This window comes from Xenopus laevis, chromosome 5S (genome assembly GCF_017654675.1).
Source record: "Xenopus laevis strain J_2021 chromosome 5S, Xenopus_laevis_v10.1, whole genome shotgun sequence".
In the NCBI taxonomy this organism is placed as follows: domain Eukaryota; kingdom Metazoa; phylum Chordata; class Amphibia; order Anura; family Pipidae; genus Xenopus; species Xenopus laevis.
The window spans coordinates 51551932-51570722 of NC_054380.1; the positions used below are offsets into that span (position 1 = coordinate 51551932).

An 18791-nucleotide genomic window follows, 5' to 3' on the forward strand; every position below is an offset into this window, starting at 1 on the left:
CGCCGAAGCGCCGAACGCTAGCGTTAATTCGCTAGCGTTTGGCATTTTCGTTACTGTGCAAATTCACTAACGAACGCTGGCGTAGTTTCGCTAGTGTTACTTTGCACCCTTACGCCAGGCGAATTTTCGCTAGCGACGTAACTACGCAAATTCACTAACTTGCGCAGTGTACTGAACGCTACCTTTTACGCTAGACTTCCTTCACCACCTCAGACCTGGCGAAGCACAATAGAGTAGATAGGGATTGTTTCAAAAAAAGTCAAAATTTTTTCTAAGTCCCAAAAAACGCTGGCGTGTTTTCTACATTATGGGTGATAGGCTGAAAAAGATCGAAATTTTTTTTGGGGCTCCCCTCCTTCCCCCCTACATTTCCTGACTCATGGCAACTTACCTAGGCACGTGTAGGGCAAAATAAAAATTTTATTTGATGATTTGAAGGTTTTCTTGGCATTTGTAGTGTTGATACGTATTCCTCCATTGAAATTTGAATTTGGCGCCGTATGCAAATTAGCCTTCGCTAGCGTAACTTCGCTTTACATAGCGAATCAACGCTAGCGCAACTTCGCAACCTTACGCTACCCCTGGCGAAACTACGCCTGGCGAAGTGCGGCGAAGTTGCGCCTGGCGCAACTTCGCATCTTAGTGAATTTGCCCCTATGTGTCTGATAATCAATCCTCTTGGGCTGAGGTGTTGCGTTGGGCAGAATTTGCTTATAATAATGCATCTCATGCTTCTACTGTTCTTTATTGTGTATGGGTTGCATCCTAAAGCATTCATATTGTGGATGTTTGTCCTCTGTACCTTCTATTGATGCTTCCGTAACTCATTTTTCTAAAATTTGGTCTGGGGTGCATGATTTCCTTTCAGCAGCTACTATCGGTCAAAAAAGAGCACCCAAATATCAGGTAGGAGATCCAGTCTGGTTATCCACAAAGAATATTAAACTTAAGGTTCCTTCTCTCAAATTGGACCCCAGGTTAATTGGTCCATATTCTATTGTGGAAATCATTAATCCTTCCTCTGTCCATCTCAAACTGCCTGATAATTTTAAAATCTCTAACTCATTTCATGTTTCTCTTTTAAAACCAGCCATGCAGGTTCAACAGCAGTCTTTTCCTCCTCCAGTGTTGGTAGAAGCCCAAATTTTAATGTCCACAAACTTCTTGACTCTCGCCTTCTGCGGGGTAAGTTACAGTACCTGGTACAGTGGAAGGGATACGGTCTGGAGGAGAACTCTTGGGTTTCTGTTTCAGATGTCAGGGCTGACCGTCTTAGGAAACAGTTCCATCTCAGGTTTCCTAACAAGCCTGGGGGGCCGGTGGCCCCTCCTCAAGGGGGGGGTAATGTAACAAACACTCACCTTGGTTTTCTAGTGTGCCGGCGGGGATGCCTGAAGCAGCTCCGGCAAGGACACCCACCATGTGGTTCTTCCTCTTGCAAATGCCACTATCACTAGGGTGCGCACATCCGGGTTTTACGCGATGTGTGCGTGATGTCACCACTCTGTGCAAAATATGAATATTTAAAGGGGCTCTGAGCTGAAACTCATTGCCCGTTGTTAGGTCTAACTTGTTAGTATCCTGGGTGCGATTTGTCTTGTTTGATTCCAGTTTTGACCCTTGCCTGCCTGACTATTGTGAACTTTACCGATTCAGACCCTTGCCTGTCTGACTACTCTGAACTCTGCCAATCCTGACCCTTGCTTGCCTGACTATTCTGAACTCTACCGGTATTGACCCTTGCCTGCCTGACTAACCTTTGAACTCCACCTGTATCAACCCCAGCCTGACTGACCTTGCTTGAACGCAACCTGAACCGACCATTGCCTGTCTGACCCTGCTTGAACTCTGCCTGTACCGACTATGCTTTTGTCTATTTCCTGAACTGTAACCTTCCATCCAAAACCTCGGTAACAACCGTGCCCCTATGCCTGTCCAGAACTCTTGCTTGGCTCCTCTCTTATTAAGACCTGGCAGCATCTGAGCAGTTGAGGGCTCCTCCTGAGGTCAAAGGCGGCTGCTACAGGTGGAAGCAGAGCCGTGACCAGGCAGCCTAGCACCTGTTCTGGATTTAGGGAGTTGATCATGACAATCTGCCACACCCTTTCTCTCTATGAAATGCGAACCAGTTCATTAGATGCATGTGTAAAGTCTGTAGTATGATGAGTCCTAAAACATACTCCTGAATCGTGCTGCCTGACACATTAGATAGCTTTAAGCAGTGTCAGACTGGCCCAGCAGGACACCGGGAAAAACCCCGGTGGGCCCCAGTGACCCAGACCCGCTCTAAATGGCAGGTGCTCCTGACCAGATGTGGGTAGAGCAGCCCAAACCACCTAGTCCGACCCTGGCTTTAAGAAAGGGTTGGATGGCTTTTTAGCAAGTGAGGGAATATAGGATTATGGAAGATATCTCATCCAGGGACTAGTACAATTGCAATTGAGGATTCAGGAAGGAATGTTTTCTTCCTCTGATGCAAACTAGAGAGGCTTCAAACAGGGGTTTGCCTTCCTCTGGATCAGCTAGCAGTTAGGCAGGTTATAAACTGTATGGTCTTAAAAGGTTGAACTTGATGAACATATTTTTTCAACCTAACTTAATATGTTACTATGTTATACTGGGATAATTTTCCCAGACCATTACAGGTCCCATTTTAGTTAACTATTGATACTATGTACTCAGGATTCTAGGCTCATAACATACTCTGATGCACTGATCTTGACACTGGAAAATGTGTAAAGATGGACAAATGATGTGTGTCCTAACATTGTATGTTCTTTTTCTGTGTTTATTAATCTCTTTTTTTTGTTTTATAAGCAGGCTTTTTATTTATTGACTTACCTAATTATTTTTCCTAACACACGTGCTGCTATTAGGGTCTTTCCATTCCATTAATCAGTGTGCTAATGTACCATAGGTTGTTTCCATATTTTTAACTACCTGTATTTCTAACTAATCCACCAATCTAGAAAATCATCCTTTCTGAAAGACACAGTAGATTAATCATTTTTTTACCAGTGGTTTCACTTGTTTAGAATACATCATGAATATTAAGTTACTAGTAAATATGTTTTTCCTGTAGCATAACCTTGAACCCAAAAAATTAGGTTTATGCAATTGGCAGCCTGTAACATTGCTTTCCAATGGCGTCTCTTCTAGGTGAAATGTTAATACAAATCGGAAGAAAAGAGGAGGGGAGGCAATACTGTGAAAAGAAAGAAGCAGTGTGTTCTTTCTTCCGGGCTGTATATATATCTTAATCGGTTGTATTTAGTTATCTTTATAGATCTCCTTACTAAAAGGGGCTCACACAGGCTGATCTCCTATGCTCTCCAACACAGTAAAGTTGTCTTTCTATTGCTCTGGTCATTTGTTCAAAGCACATAAGTGATTAGAACAGCAGGAAGAGGATACAGTATGTACATCATCTTAATTCCTTATCATGATGCACCAGCAGGTGAAATGTTCAAATCCATATAATTCTCGAACCGTATGATTTCAATGATATATGTATATTGGTTAGTAACAGTGGGCAACCAAACATGCACAGATAATTTTTGCAAAGTTCTATAAATGTATTTGTGTGTATAGCCACCTTAAATGCGAGTTTCTTGTGTGTTTGCATATAAGACAGGTTTCAGTGCTTCTGAGCGTGTAATTGGTTGGTTCCATTATATTCTGCTTGGTTGTACGCACCAGCATTGAAATCTACTTGTTTTTTTTTAGATGCAAATAACACATATTTACTGTATGTTTATATGTATAAATTCAATGAGTGTTCGAAGATATTTATATTCTGAGGTAATAAAGAGTTTACATTTTGAATCATCAGTATGCAAATCAAAAAATGCAATTTTAAATTGATGTTTAGCTAATTTCAGCATTTATATGTATATAAGTCCTTTACTAAATCATATGAACATCTACGCGTTTCGGTACCTCAGGGGACTGTCATCAGGATGTCCCTTGAGGTACCGAAATGCGTAGATGTTCATATGATTTAGTAAATGCTGGACTTTATATACAATATGGTTAGCACCCAGCTTAATTGGCTAATGGCATAGGTGAGTGCCGGTAATCTATGCTATTATATATATATATATATATATATATATATATATATATATATATATATATATATATATATATATATATATATATATAAATATATATATATACTTTCAGACATTCCATTTACTACATAAAATTGCCCTTAGTTTAATTTTTCTTAACTCGGCAAACAGTATGACTTTATATTTTATTTTTTCCAACAGGCTCGTCACTTCTTTTTAAAGGAAAACTATACCCTCAAAATGAATACTTAAGCAACAGATCAAATTATCAAATTAAGTGGCATATTAAAGAATCTTACCAAAAATGGAATATATATTTAAGTAAATATTGCCCTTTTACATCTCTTGAACCACCATTTTGTGATGGTCTGTGTGCTGCCTCAGAGATCACCTGACCAGAAATACTACAGCTCTAACTGTAACAGGAAGAAGTGTGGAAGCAAAATACAGAAATCTGTCTGTTAATTGGCTCATGTGACCTGACAAGTATAGTTTGTTTGGTAAGTTTGTTTGCACCGTGAATTATATGATCCCAGGGGGCGGCCCTTATTATCTAAAATGTCAATTTTCTATTTAGGATTACCCAATGGCACATACTACAAAAAAAAAAAAAATATATATATATATATATATATATATATATATATATATATGTATATTATTATGAAAATGGTTTATTTACATAAAGCAGGGTTTTACATATGAGCTGTTTTATGCAATATCTTTTTAAAGAGACCTTCATTGTTTGAGGGGTATAGTTTTCTTTTAAGTACACAAAAAAAGAAGAAAGATTGCCAGTGCATGGTTTGCCTTTAGAAACAATTATTACAAAAAATTAGGTGTTAGTACCACACTTTTGCCAAAATATGTAAGCTCGCGTGTCATGTCATGACCCCTCATTGTATATGAGTCCTACACTATCTGTGAGCAAGTATGTACTGCATTTAAAATGAAGTCCCCAGCAAACAATGTGACTGAGTAATAGGACCATGGTGCAATTATCCCTAACTCAGGAAAAAGTGAACAAGCAGGGTGCTCTCAAGCCCCAGTCAGTTAACTGCCAAACTGCCATGCGCTGGCAATCTTTCTTCTTTTTTTTGTGTACAAATATTAGTTTTTCATCATTTATAGAAGCTGGTCAACTCCAGATTGTGGGTTACACCGTGCACTGGCACAAGGGTGTTTCTAGCAGCTAATCAATGCCAAAGTGTGGGTTAGACCGAGTTAATTGCTAATTAAGGGGGAGGGGTTAATCAGATAAATTCTGATCAGACTGTGTGTTCTGTGGTTTGAAACCTTTAAGTCTGTAACCGCATAGCGAGTGTTGCGTGTGATCTAAGTGTTGCATGTGAATTAAGTGTTAAGCAGCGTTAAAAACCTTTAAAGCGTTGGTTTTTGCTGTGCGTGCTGGGAGTGCAAATAACTGACTGCTGTGTGTTTTGAGAGTTATCTAACTTAGACAAACAGCTTTTTCTTTTCTCTGTTTGGGGTAAACTGGTAGATACATTTAGTGCATTTATTTTCTTTTTGTGTTTTAGCCTGAGAGTTTCTAAGGGGAAGATTTTTTAAAGAAGTTAATAAGGGGTTGTTATGTGGTGTTTATATAAATGGAATGTAGATGTCACTGTGCACTAGAGTTATAATTAGTATACATAGTATTTACTATACTGCTTAAAGTGTTAAGAGTTGAAGTTCCTGTTGAAGTGTAATGGCTGCATGAACTTGCTAATAAAGCACTGTTATACTCTACTTATCATCGGCTACCAAAACATAACAAATTGGCGACCAGATGTCTTTTCTACCTCTGCAGCAGTCTGCAGCTGTTCTCCCAAACCCTGGTGAGCTTACCATACCTTTTACTGCTTGGATCCGTATGTTTGAAAATTACAATATTGCTGTTAACCAAGGGGAGATTTCTGCTGCTGGAAAGAGTGCTTTACTTATTCGCTGCCTGGGAGCAGAGGGACAGTGTATATTCTATACATTACTATTACCTGATGAGACTTCCCATAAACTGCTATAAAGAAATTTTTCATACCAAGAGTAAATGTGGTTGCTGAAAGATATAAATTCCGACGTTGACAACATAAAGGCGAATCCACAAAACAATATATGGCAGCTTTGAGAGAGCTGTTTTTTACCGGTGACTTTGAAATGCTAAGAGACCAAATAGTGGGAAAAACGAACTCACCTCGCATTTGAGAGAGACTGCTTCTAAAGCAAAGGCTATTACAATTGCTAGTCAAATTGAAGAAGCAGTGGCAGAGGCTAAAGCTCTCAGTCAGGGAACTGCTGGGAACGTACAGACTGTGAATTCAGCTCTGTGGCCTAATAATTCACAGTCACAGCAAAATACAGTGATAAGGAAAGAGATTCACCTACACTGCAAAACCGTGCAGCAAATTCAAATAAAAAATACTGCTTCCGCTGTGCTTCAACACAACACACTGCAAATTATGCTACATGTCCTGCAAAAGCTGAACAGTGCCGCAAATGCAAAAAAGTAGGACATTTTGCTAAGACCTGCTGTAGTTCTGCCAAAGATGTTCATGAAGTCACTGCTTCAAACTGCTATTAAGTGTGGATAAAGCTGGCATAGGGTACTGCTATACTGGAAGGGATCTCTTTGCTGCATCAAACCTACAATTAGTTGATGGTCTCATTACTACAGAACCAGTGCCTGCCACACAGCCAGTGTCTAAAATTTCACCACAAAGCAACACTTAATTGGGTTGTGCAAAGAACTTTGTATACAAAGTTAAGTTGAGACCAGATGTTAAATCAGTATGCCCAAAACTGAGGTGAATGCCCTACTCTTTAAAGGAGGCTGTCTCACAGGAACTAAAGAAACTGGTAGAGCAAGATGTGAATGAAAAATCAGAATCCTCCGAATGGGTGTCACCAATTGTTGTAACAATGAAGAAAACTGGAGGTGATCTCCGTGATAATAAAGCAGTTGTTATGGATAATCATCCCTTGCCACACATAGAGGAAATGTTTTCAGAACTCAGAGGAGCAAAATTCTTTTCCATCCTGGATCTTCAGAGTGCTCATCATCAAGTATTATGGCATGAGGAAAGCAAAGACCTCACTGCATTTATCACCCATGATGGTTTGTTTCGGTTCAAGCGTGTACCTTATGGACTGGCTTCAGCACCGAGTTGTTTTCAAAGACTGATATCTTCTATACTCCATGACATACTTGGTGTACAATGCTACTTGGATGATATAATTGTCTACACTCCAACTATGGATCTTCATGACAAGTACCTAAAAAATGTTTTGAAATGCATTGATTCTGCATGACTGAAACTGAACCTTTCCAAATGCCACTTCAGACAAACTCAGCTATCATTTCTGGGTCATATAATTTCACAAGAGGGATTACTGCCTGACCCTGACCATGTCAATGCTGTTACACAAGCACCTACTCCATCTGATTTCCAGACCTTACAAGCTTTCTTAGGTCTTATTTCATGGTGTTCTAAGTTTATTCCCAAATATGCGTCAGTTAAAGAGCCACTTAGAGCACTACTACATGGAAATTAAAGTCTGGTATGGTCAGAGACTGCTCAACATATCATTGAAAAAAGGGAAACAGTTAATGGAACAGTCCAGTGCTAGTTTATTTGATCCTTTATTTGATCCTGCACTTCCTGCTATGGTTACTACAGATGCTTCAGACTATGGCGTTGCTGCAGTTCTCACACAGATCCGTGCTGATCATACAGAGAAAACTGTTGCATTTGCATCCAGAACACTTACAGAAGCATTCAGCTGCTGAAAAAGAAGCTCTAGCATGTGTTTGGGCAACAGAAAAATGGAGAACTTACCTATGGGGAGAATTTACCTTATGCACTGATCATAGCCCTTTAACTAAGCTGTTTATGTGGAGGACAGGTGTCTGTGCTACTTTACTATCTTCTAGATAAAAAGTCTATTTTACTGTTATGCTGTGTGTTATCAACTATTTCCTTGCTCAGCTATTTGCAAAACAGATATCATATATCGCTATACGCTAGGAAGAAACAAAGAGAAACCTCTTCAAAGAAACAGGGTCATGCTAGAGGAAGATGTTACAACTGTCATGACAGTTTGTGGCCAAGCCACTCTGCACCTGTTTCCTGAAGATGACTGCAGAAGCTTTCCGAATAAGGACATATTATGATTTCTGTTATAATCATTGGCTATGCTGATAAAACTCTTGTATCCGGGGCTGCCAGCCGACACCCCACCTAACCTATATAACCCTCTGTGCTTTAGAATAAAGCAGAAGAAGCATTTTGTATACTGAACTGTCTGTGTCAGTGTCATTCTTCCGGTCTAGACCTTTGCACAAACTAACTAGGACGGGAATAGATACTCTCAGGACTGATTTTGTCCCTAACAATTTGGCGCCCAACGTGGGGCACCAGGTTCTGGCTGACCATTAGCCGATGCCACGGACAGCAGTCGCCCAGTAGAGGAAAGGACGGAGACTGATCACCTCCGGGACACAGGTAAGACCTATGTTATTAGTTTCTTACCTGTGTCATACCTATACCTACTACTGATGGTGCCTGTTGTCAATATCGACTTTTAGCAGCCAGCAAAGACAGGTAACATCTTGCCTGGTGCCATTTACCTGACCTTTATAAGAGTATCTATTGCCCTGTTTATGTTTTGTGATTGTGGTTGTAATCATTGCCGGCTGTTCATGTTATATGTTACTTCATCTCTGGGTGATTTGGATTTAAAATAGAGGGGACCCTGGACGGAGAGAAAGGAGATAGTATCGGGTGGTATCACATACCCTCCTTGACTGGGTATGTCCAGTGGGAGGCGATATCCCCAAAATATATAATTAGATAGACATACGTTTGAACTTCATTGACTGGGTTTGTCCAGTGTGAGGGCCTCCTTGACTGGGTATGTCCAGTGGGAGGTGGTGTGTCTATATCTATTGTCTGGGACTATATATATTTAGATAGACACACGTTTGAACTTCATTGACTGGGTTTGTCCAGTGTGAGGGCCTCTTTGACTGGGTATGTCCAGTGGGAGGTGGTGTGTCTATATACGTCAAAGGGACAGTACAACGTGGTGAAGAGGAGTAACCAGCGTGTGTGGCTGTGCTGACACTTCCGGAGTGTCAGTGGACGTATTATACTATCTCTGTTCGTATCTGACTAAACCCAATAAAGACATCCCCCCAGAACTGAAGTTGTGTCATGTCATGTCGCGACTGTAATTAAAATTAACGGTGTCTGTATGTCTATTTTACCTGTTCTCCTCGCCCTCACACCTGTTTTTGTGTTAGGTCTGGGGATAGTAGGCATTGTTTGTATATTTTGTATTTGCAAATACTGTTTGAACAACAGACATCATACCAGAGTTGAAATTGAGTCGAATATGATGGATTCAATTCTGTAATGTTCAATTTACTTGTGTGTATCCATTTAATAATATTAGAGACTGATCAAGAGTCATACGCAATACAGTCTCTACCTCTCTTCCTTGTCTATCCACAAATTGTATTCTTTATATTAGGTCTGGGGATAGTAGGTATCCTTTGTGTATTGTGTATCTGTAATTACTGTTTGTATAGGAGACCCGATGTCATGCCCTAATTGTGTGTCTGGTTTACTGTTTACAATCACTCAATTAGGGTGGAGGCTGTTCAAAATCACACTGGGGGGGTATCCTGCTACCGTGTTAGGTTTAGGACCAATCCTCCCAGGTTTTACAGACTTTATGGTGTATCGCCTCAACGTCCATTTTCCTGTGAGTCCGTACGATCTGGGTCATAGACTGTTGGATATAAGAAACAGGGTGCTCTCCACCGGACAAGACCCTGTGTTGTGTGACAGTCATCCAGCAGCTGGATTGGCCTGGTGTGAGGCCGAAGAAATAGACAGGGTTTGCCACATTTTGTCATACATATAGATCTACCCCATGTCATGCCCTAATTGTGTGTGTGGTTTAGTGTTTGGAATCACTCCATTTGGGTGGAGATTAGCCAAGATCACGCCAGGGGGTTATCCTGCTAGTGGGCTAGGTTTGGGACTGGTCCTCCCAGGGCTTACAGACTTTTTGGTGTATCGCCTCAACGTCCATTTTGCTGTGAGTCCCAGTGACCTGGGTGATAGTCTACTTGATATAAGAGCGAGAGTGCTCTCCACCGGCCAATACCCAGTTGTGTGTGACAGTCATCCAGCAGCTGGCTTGGACGAGTGTGAGGCTGAGGAAATAGACAGGGTTTGCCACATTTTGTCATACATATAGATCTACCCCATGTCATGCCCTAATTGTGTGTGTGGTTTAGCGTTTGGAATCACTCCATTTGGGTGGAGATTAGCCAAGATCACGCCAGGGGGTTATCCTGCTAGTGGGCTAGGTTTGGGACTGGTCCTCCCAGGGCTTACAGACTTTTTGGTGTATCGCCTCAACGTCCATTTTGCTGTGAGTCCCAGTGACCTTTGTGATAGTCTACTTGATATAAGAGCGAGAGTGCTCTCCACCGGCCAATACCCAGTTGTGTGTGACAGTCATCCAGCAGCTGGCTTGGACGAGTGTGAGGCTGAGGAAATAGACAGGGTTGGGGACCTTTTGTCATACCTTTAGGTCCACCCTTTTATCTTGATGGAAATGGGGAACACAAGTAGTAAACTGACGGAGGGGATACCGGCTTTTGAAATTGTTAAACGGTGGGAGGGAACAAAGGCTGTTAAGGATTATGACAAACTCGCAAAAATTTGTGATTTAACTCCCAATGGCCCTAGATTACAGCCGGAAAACTGGCGAATACTTGTAGCTGAACGTAGGGGTCTGCTACGAGACAAGGGTCTGTTAGAAAGTGCAGAAGCATGGTTGAGAGTGGCAAGGGACTTGCATAAAGAATTTTGGTCCGAACAAAGAGTTATAAAACCAAATGGAAAAATCAAATATTTGTACCACAAGGAACCACCCTTCCCTTGTATGGTTAATATGCAGCCGCCACCCTATGATGGCGCCCATAGCACCACCGGAAGCAAGGCCACCGCCCCTAGTCTTGGTGGCAGCCATTTTGCAAGCCCAGCCACCGCCCTTAGTCTTGGTGGTAGCCATTTTGCAAGCCCAGCCACCCCCCTAGTCTTGGTGGCAGCCATCTTGCAAGCCCAGCCACCGCCCTTAGTCCTGACGGCAGCCATTTTGTAAGTTCAGACACCACCCAGGTGACTGATGGCGGCCATTTTGAGACAACCAACGCCCAAGCCACCCTCAGCAGCAGAAACCCATTCCACCCCTCAGCGACTCCATTGTATCCAGTGTTAACTGTCGCTGGTCAACTGTATACTCCTAATTCAAAAGGCCCAGCCCCTATAATGATTTCAGGAGAGGAGGATGATTCAGAGGAGTTAGATGAAATAGTGGTGACGACGCAGACTCCTATCTCCTCCACCACTAACATAAGACACACCGGGGGGGCCACTAAGAAATTAAAAGGTCGGATCGCGGAAATACGGGCAGAAGAGGGGAGGCCCATCTCCCAGATAGCAGACGATGCGTATAGGAGGCAGTTCTCTCAATACAACCCCTGGCTTACTATATCCCAGGCAGAGTCGACCCCCCTGCCCGCTCCCGACACACAGTTACGCTCCAACAAATACTTGCTGCCCCAATTTGACCCGGGAGTTACTCAGTCCGACGATGATCAGCTCCCTACCCCCATAAGAGGGGGGATAAAGGGTATGAAGGGGGCCCCGGTGTTATATGTAACATTCACCCCATCGCAGGCATCCACCTTAATCGCACAGTTACCAGACCCTGACCATCAACCCATGCCATTTTATCGTAGATTGGCCCAGATCCAGAAAAATTATTCAGCGACATGGAGGGATTTAGAGAGTCTGTGTGAAATAAAGGCTGGGGACGCATATTGGCCGCTTATGAAAAATTCTTTGGCCAATTGTACTGCCCGGAATCTCCCTGACACATCATATGAGTCTGGTGTGGAATTCTGTGAAAACCTGGCCACAGAATAGGCTGGCTGATCAGGCTGTTAACATTCACGATATCTTGCAGGACAAAGCAGAATCAGTGGAAAAATTCCAAGTTCGGCTGTTACAAGTGTTCGACGACCTGGGATTCAATCGTTATAACAAGCCTCATGCCCAAATGTTGTCCTCCGCCTTCGTGGGTGGGCTAAAGGACCACATTAAGAAGGGACTAACCACTGCCCGCCCGGAGTACCGCACGCTGCCCCTTGACACGCTGGCACTGGTCGCGAAGGGTTTGGAAGCTTCACAATCCAAGTCGAAACCCACTCCTCTAATGGTGTCTGATGCTACTCCGGATGGAAAGAAACAATGGAAAAAAGGGCCAAAAGGATCCTGTTACAATTGCGGGCAGCCCGGGCACTACGCACGTGACTGCGGAACATCCAACCGTGGTAACAGGGATACCGACCGCGATTCCCACTCTAAACAATAGGATCTCGGCAAACCTGTGTCCCCTACCCCTGTGATGGCAGCTACTTCCGAAGAAAATGGTCCACTTGCAAAAGATTACTTTACCTATACAGGGCACCCCCACCACATTCCTGATAGACACAGGTGCAGCCAGAAGCGTAATCAGGACTCAAGACCTTCCTCATCAAGCCACTATATCTGATATGGACATCTCCTGTGTCGGGGTCGACGGCACTCCACGGAAGAACCCTTTAACCTGTCCGCTTCAGGTAGGCTCCTTCTCCGGACTGCTAGCTCACTTTGTGGTGTCCCCCACATGTCCCTTAAACCTTTTGGGCACGGATTTACTGTCCCGATTACAAGCCAAGGTGGTATTCCTTCCTGATGGTTCCGTGACGGTCTCCACCCCACTGGATCAGGATGAGGCGTCCACTCTGTGTTCCATTCCCCTCCTCCTTTCTGCTGACCCGGATGTACTCTCAACCTCCATTCCCGATGAGGTGTTGGCACGAATACCTCCAGCCCTATGGTCACAAGGCCCTGAGGACATAGGGCGTCTCCACATGCCCCCCGTTGTAGTCCACCTGAAGGAAGGCGCCTCTTTGCCCCGAAAACCACAGTATCCCCTTAAACCTGCACAATCGCAAGCTATCACTAAACAGTTGCAGACACTTTTGGCTAATGGGGCAATCATCCAGCGCGCCTCTCCATGCAACACTCCTCTTTTTCCAGTCAAGAAGAAAGGGAAAGAGGGCGAACCTGACAAATATCGCCTAGTACAGGATTTGCGAGCAGTCAACGAAGCTACAGTCATGGACACACCCTTGGTGTCTAACCCACACACCATTCTATCTGGAATTCCTCCCTCTTGTACTCATTTTACGGTGGTAGATTTGGCCAACGCATTTTATTCCATTCCTCTGCATCAAGATTGCTGGTACCTTTTCGCTTTCACCCACGAGCACCGACAGTACGTTTGGACAGTCCTCCCGCAGGGGGCGCAGAATTCACCTACCCATTTCTCATTGGCACTGACTTCAATTTTGGACTCTTGGAGAAGCTCCAACCCCACCGTCACCCTCCTGCAGTATGTGGACGACCTTCTACTCTGCTGCCCAGATCTTCGCTCCGCCGAGAGCGCCTCAGAGAGTCTGCTCCACTATTTGGCCGAACAAGGTTGCAAGTCCTCAAGAGCAAAACTTCAATGGTGTCAACGGTCTGTTGTGTTCCTTGGTCAATGCATCTCCCAGGGTACCAGACACATCACCCAAGAACGAGTCAAGGCTCTGGAGGACATAGCCCTCCCATTGGGACATAAACCGCTGCATGCTTTCCTTGGCCTCATCTCATACTGCAGGGCCTGGATACCGGAAGCCTCTTTACTTATGCAGCCCCTCTATGATGTGTTGAAATCTAATCCTTTCACCATGACGCCTGAAGCCGCTAACAACTTTGCTACTCTGAAGCATATTCTCTCGACCGCTCCAGCTCTTGGTCTTCCCGACTATGAGAAACTTTTCAAACTATTTGTCTCTGAACGCCAAGGTCACGCCTTTGGAGTTCTAGCTCAGTCTCATGGTTCAAGACTACGACCGATTGGCTATTTCTCCGGTCAATTGGACAATGTGGCAAAAGGAAGCCCATCTTGCATGAGGGCTGTATATGCTGCCCAACTACTGCTTGATAAGACTTCAGATATAATCCTTGGCCACGAATGTGTTTTGTTGGCCCCTCATGACATCACTGCCATCCTCAACCAGACGCAACCTAAACATATGTCTGCTGCCAGACATCTACGACTACAATGCTCCCTGCTCATACCCGACAATGTCACTCTTCAACGCTGTACTATCCTTAACCCCTCCACACTTCTGCCAATTCCTGAAGGGGGGGTAGATGGAAGTACCTATGACAGTATGACGGAAGCAATAGATTCACATGACTGTTTTGAACTTATGCAACAGGAAACGTCACATCTTCCCACTGTTAGTACACATCCTTTAGAGAATCCTACTATGTTTGTAGATGGGTCATGATTTGCAGATGACACAGGCAAGTTCCATGTTGGTTACGCTGTAACCACCACCGACACTGTGCTAAAAGCTGAATCTCTACCTCCGTCATTTTCAGCCCAGGAAGCGGAGTTAAAGGCCCTTACAGCTGCATGCCAATTGGCTGAAGGAAAACGTGTTAATATCCACACGGACTCCCGTTATGCCCAAGGTGTGGCTCTGGATTTTGGTGTCATCTGGAAAACCAGAGGATACTTGACAGCCACAGGAACGCCCATAAAACATGGAAAATCCGTTGCTGACCTTATGACTGCATTATTGCTCCCTGAACAGGTAGCCATCCTAAAGGTCAAGGCTCACGGAAGACTAGCCTCCCCTGAAGCACTCGGAAATCACCTGGCTGACCAAACAGCGAAAATGGCAGCCCTTGCCCCGTGCAGGACTTGACAATTGATGTCGGGGCCGATTCCAAAGACATGACTCCACTCCTGCAAGTGGGATTCATAGACAACATAGAAATGCTAAAAACTTACCAAGCAAATGCAAGTAAGGAAGAGACGAATGGGTGATTGGGAAAGGGTGCTACGTTCAAGGACGGTGTATACACGAATAACAAGAGAGTGTGTATACCCAGAAGAATCTACCCAGCACTGGTTCAGTGGGCCCATTGCCCCGCCCACATTTCTAAAAATTTGATGAACAATTTGATATCAAAGACTTATTTCGCTCCTGGCATCACCACCTTCACCCGGAATTATACAGCATCCTGCGCAATCTGCGCCAAATGCAACCCAGGACGTCTAGAGAAAACTCCGAACATGCATCTGGCAAAACCTCTGTACCCCTTCCAGCGTATACAGATTGACCACATTCAAATGCCAAAGAGTGGGAGGTTTGAGTACGTTCTTGTGATTGTCGACATGTTCTCAGGATGGCCGGAAGCATATCCCGTGGCCAATATGACAGCAATCACCACCGCTAAGAAATTACTTACCGAAATTGTGTGCCGCTATGGTGTCCCGGAAGTCATAGAGAGTGACCAGGGTCCAGCGTTCACCGCTACCGTCACTAAGGAAATTTGGACTGCTCTCGGGGTCACCCTCCATTTCCATACTCCCTACCATCCTCAGAGTAGTGGAAAAGTAGAGCGTATGAATGGCACATTGAAAACCAGAATGTTAAAAATGGCGCAGGAAACAGGAATGAAATGGCCAGATAGCCTGCCTATTGCTCTGTTCAGTGTCAGATACACACCAAGGGGGGAACACAAATTGTCACGAATTTGAGATTTTGTTTGGGTCGGCCCCTAGACTAGGGTGTTATTTTCCTCAACAGTTAATGTTTCACTCTGATATATTGACTGATTTTGTGTCTCATTTATCCAATGAACTAACCAAAGTGCATGCTCAGGTCTTTTCTTCTATTCCAGATCCATCTCTTGACACAGGGGCACAAACTCAGCAGCCAGGAGATTGGGTTTTGGTCAAGAAATTTGTAAGAAAGACTCCATTGGAGCCCAGATTTGACGGTCCCTTCCAAGTTCTCCTAACCACTGCTACTTCAGTGAAGTTGGAAGGAAAACCCACCTGGATACACGCATCTCATTGCAAGAAAACCACACCTCCTGATACGACAAAATGATTGGTCTATATATCCTTTTAATCATGTGTTTCCCCATAGGGGGGGCTCAACAAGTCGCTATTATAAAAGGGGGGGCTCAACAAGTCGCTATTACGATGGAGAATAAGGTGCCCACCTTTTGGTTCAACTCTTCTAATACTAATGTAGCAACATTCATTTTTTCTGCCTGTGACCTTGACCCTGATCGGTGTACGAGACATTTACACCGTCTAGGTGTGACTGGATATATTTGTGTGACCGATGAATACTGGGGTTACAGTTGCGATTATTGGGGTGGAACACTGGGACTCCATGGGGTTACCAACCACAATCAGCCATCTCTAAGGTAGATGACACAGGTAGATCCTTGCTGGAGCGTATGACCCTTAAAACAGGCCCGACTACTTCCAAATTCACTCTATCTATACAGCACCCCAGCTCTGGTGATGCTGACCTCTACGTTTTTGGCCTGTATAACGCCGGTAATCAACCGCTACTATGGTTTAACTTAAAAGATATGTATCAGAATAATTATGCTGATACACAGGCGAATCCAATCAAACCCAACATAGCTACCCTGAATGATATGGTGGCAATTTCAAACCCTACCTTTGCAGACACTATGGCAGTCGAGACAGGATTTAGTGACGTCAATGTTTGGCTAGAATGGATACATTACACTGCTAACAAACATAACAAAAGTAATTGTTTTGTCTGCGGGGGGCACGCTCTCATCTTGGTACTGTACCCCTTGACCTCCCCAGTGAAGTGAAGGACTGCTTCCTTAGTTTATTCACTAATTCCACAACTAACCACTCCCTATGTGAGGTTTGGAAATCAGATTACCCAATTATCCCAAATCCACCAAGACAACGTTTAGGTACAACCATTTACCCCGGAAATTACACCTGTTATTATAACTACAATGCAACAGATGCTAGACCTGTCGGTAATTTCTCTGATGGCTACTGTTCTAACTATTCAGACGGTTCTGCTCCCCCTCTCCAGCGCCAGACCCAATCACTTAGTGATGTTTTCTGGATATGTGGTGATATGAAAATCAGATCCCACCTACGTGGCAACTGGTATGGTGAGTGTGCCCTATGTAAAGCTATTATGCCACTTCATATAATTCCTTAGGATGAACCCACCGCTTCCAACCGATCCACTCATACCCGTCAAAAACGTAACGTTCTCCCTGGGGGTAGCCTTGATCCCCATGTCTATATTGATGCCATAGGTGTCCCTAGGGGGGTTCCCAACGAATTTAAAGCTCGTGATCAAGTTAAGGCTGGTTTTGAATCTCTAATTCCTCTGATAACTATCAACAAGAACGTTGACTGGATTAATTATATATATTGTGACAATGCCACTGGCCTGCACATGCACTTTTATGGGGGAATTAGCGTTTGGTAGGCAGGTAGCGTAGGATTTTTGAGCTTAGAGACAGGGACACCAAGGCTTCCGACAAAAACACAGGTTTATTAAGCACTGGACATTCCCAACAAAAAGGCAACAGAAAAATGTTCAGGTTACAGTTCAACTTCACTGTAGAACATGCAGGGTACAGTTCAGTAAATACACTGCCAAACATTCAGGGTTTTCCCCCCTCTGGTCGCTCACCATAAAGGGAAACTCTCACCCTCTTGCACCTTGAAGTATTTGGGCTTCACACTCAGCCCTGCTGGCTTACCCTCCTGGGACTCAGACTCACTAGCCTCTGCCAGTCCTTTTCTCTTTCTTTCCCCACAAGGGAATTAGGCTCCAAGCTCTGGAACTCTCTTGCTGGCAGAAAAGCTCCTTCTGCCCAGCTCTGTCTCTCACAGCACCTCACTTCCCTGGAGAGCCCTGAATTGTACTCACACAGCCCTTTTACATTGTCAGGTAGCTCCTCTCTCAGCTGCCACTTAATTACCTGGCTGATAGGGAATATTAACCCTACCTGAGCCAAATATTCCTTTGCAGCACATAGAATGCAGTTTAAATGCACTCTTTTATGTCCCTTTTGCTCTAAGACAGTAGTGTTTCCCAAACACCCTGTCACATATCCTCCCCCTCTGTTTCGACCCAGGGGCGGAACACATTGCCATCCCAAAAGAAACTCTCTTAACGGGATTTCTACCTCCAGTCTTTCTTTGTTTGAAGGGCTAGATTGCCACTTCTCAGTTACACAACCCTTTAAACATGATTTTGACCTTTCTTTAGCATGTGAAAGATCCAACACATACATGTCAATCAGAGTATACAGACCCATGCTCTCTTGTAAACTTGAACCTTTTATCTTCAAAGGGCTCATTCTGCCTTTGAAATGCAAGGTTTCACTCACTTTGTCTTTCACTAAAGGGCTAGGGACCGGTTTGTCCATAGCACATCCCTTTAACAGGGATCTTGGCCTTTCTTTAACCTGCAAGACATTTAACACATGTGTTCCTATGGAAGAAGTCACACACCATTAAGTCTCCTGCTTCTGATCCAATAGGGCAATATCAGACACACATGCTTCAGTGTCTTTGTCCACACCATGAACACTTTGCATTTTACTTTTATGGGTTGTAGGGGGCTTTTTACCAGAGATTTGTGTCACAAACTCTGACACACAATCAAACACACATTCTGTGTTAACAGGCAACCCACACTTGACCTCTTCTGTATCAGGT

General features: G+C 43.9%; 1 protein-coding gene across 1 annotated transcript; it reads left to right on the forward strand.

Annotated features, from left to right (window-relative positions):
• The first annotated feature begins 14304 nt into the window (after positions 1–14304).
• Positions 14305–18244, forward strand: LOC121394098 (protein NYNRIN-like). The gene is made up of 3 exons (XM_041564101.1): positions 14305–15663; positions 15944–16008; positions 18206–18244. Exons 1-3 carry the CDS (start codon positions 15210–15212, stop codon positions 18242–18244), a joined length of 558 nt encoding a protein of 185 aa, XP_041420035.1. The 5' UTR covers positions 14305–15209.
• Positions 18245–18791: the final 547 nt, after the last annotated feature.

What these genes read in the sequence shown, in the direction of transcription:
- LOC121394098 (XM_041564101.1), top strand. Translation starts at nt 15,210, where the DNA reads ATGAACAATTTGATATCAAAGACTTATTTCGCTCCTGGCATCACCACC. An exon ending in GAGTAGTGGAAAAGTAGAGC is followed by an intron (nt 15,664 to 15,943) that starts GTATGAATGGCA and finishes CTTCTATTCCAG; the next exon opens with ATCCATCTCTTGACACAGGG. An exon ending in GGGTTTTGGTCAAGAAATTT is followed by an intron (nt 16,009 to 18,205) that starts GTAAGAAAGACT and finishes GTTTCGACCCAG; the next exon opens with GGGCGGAACACATTGCCATC.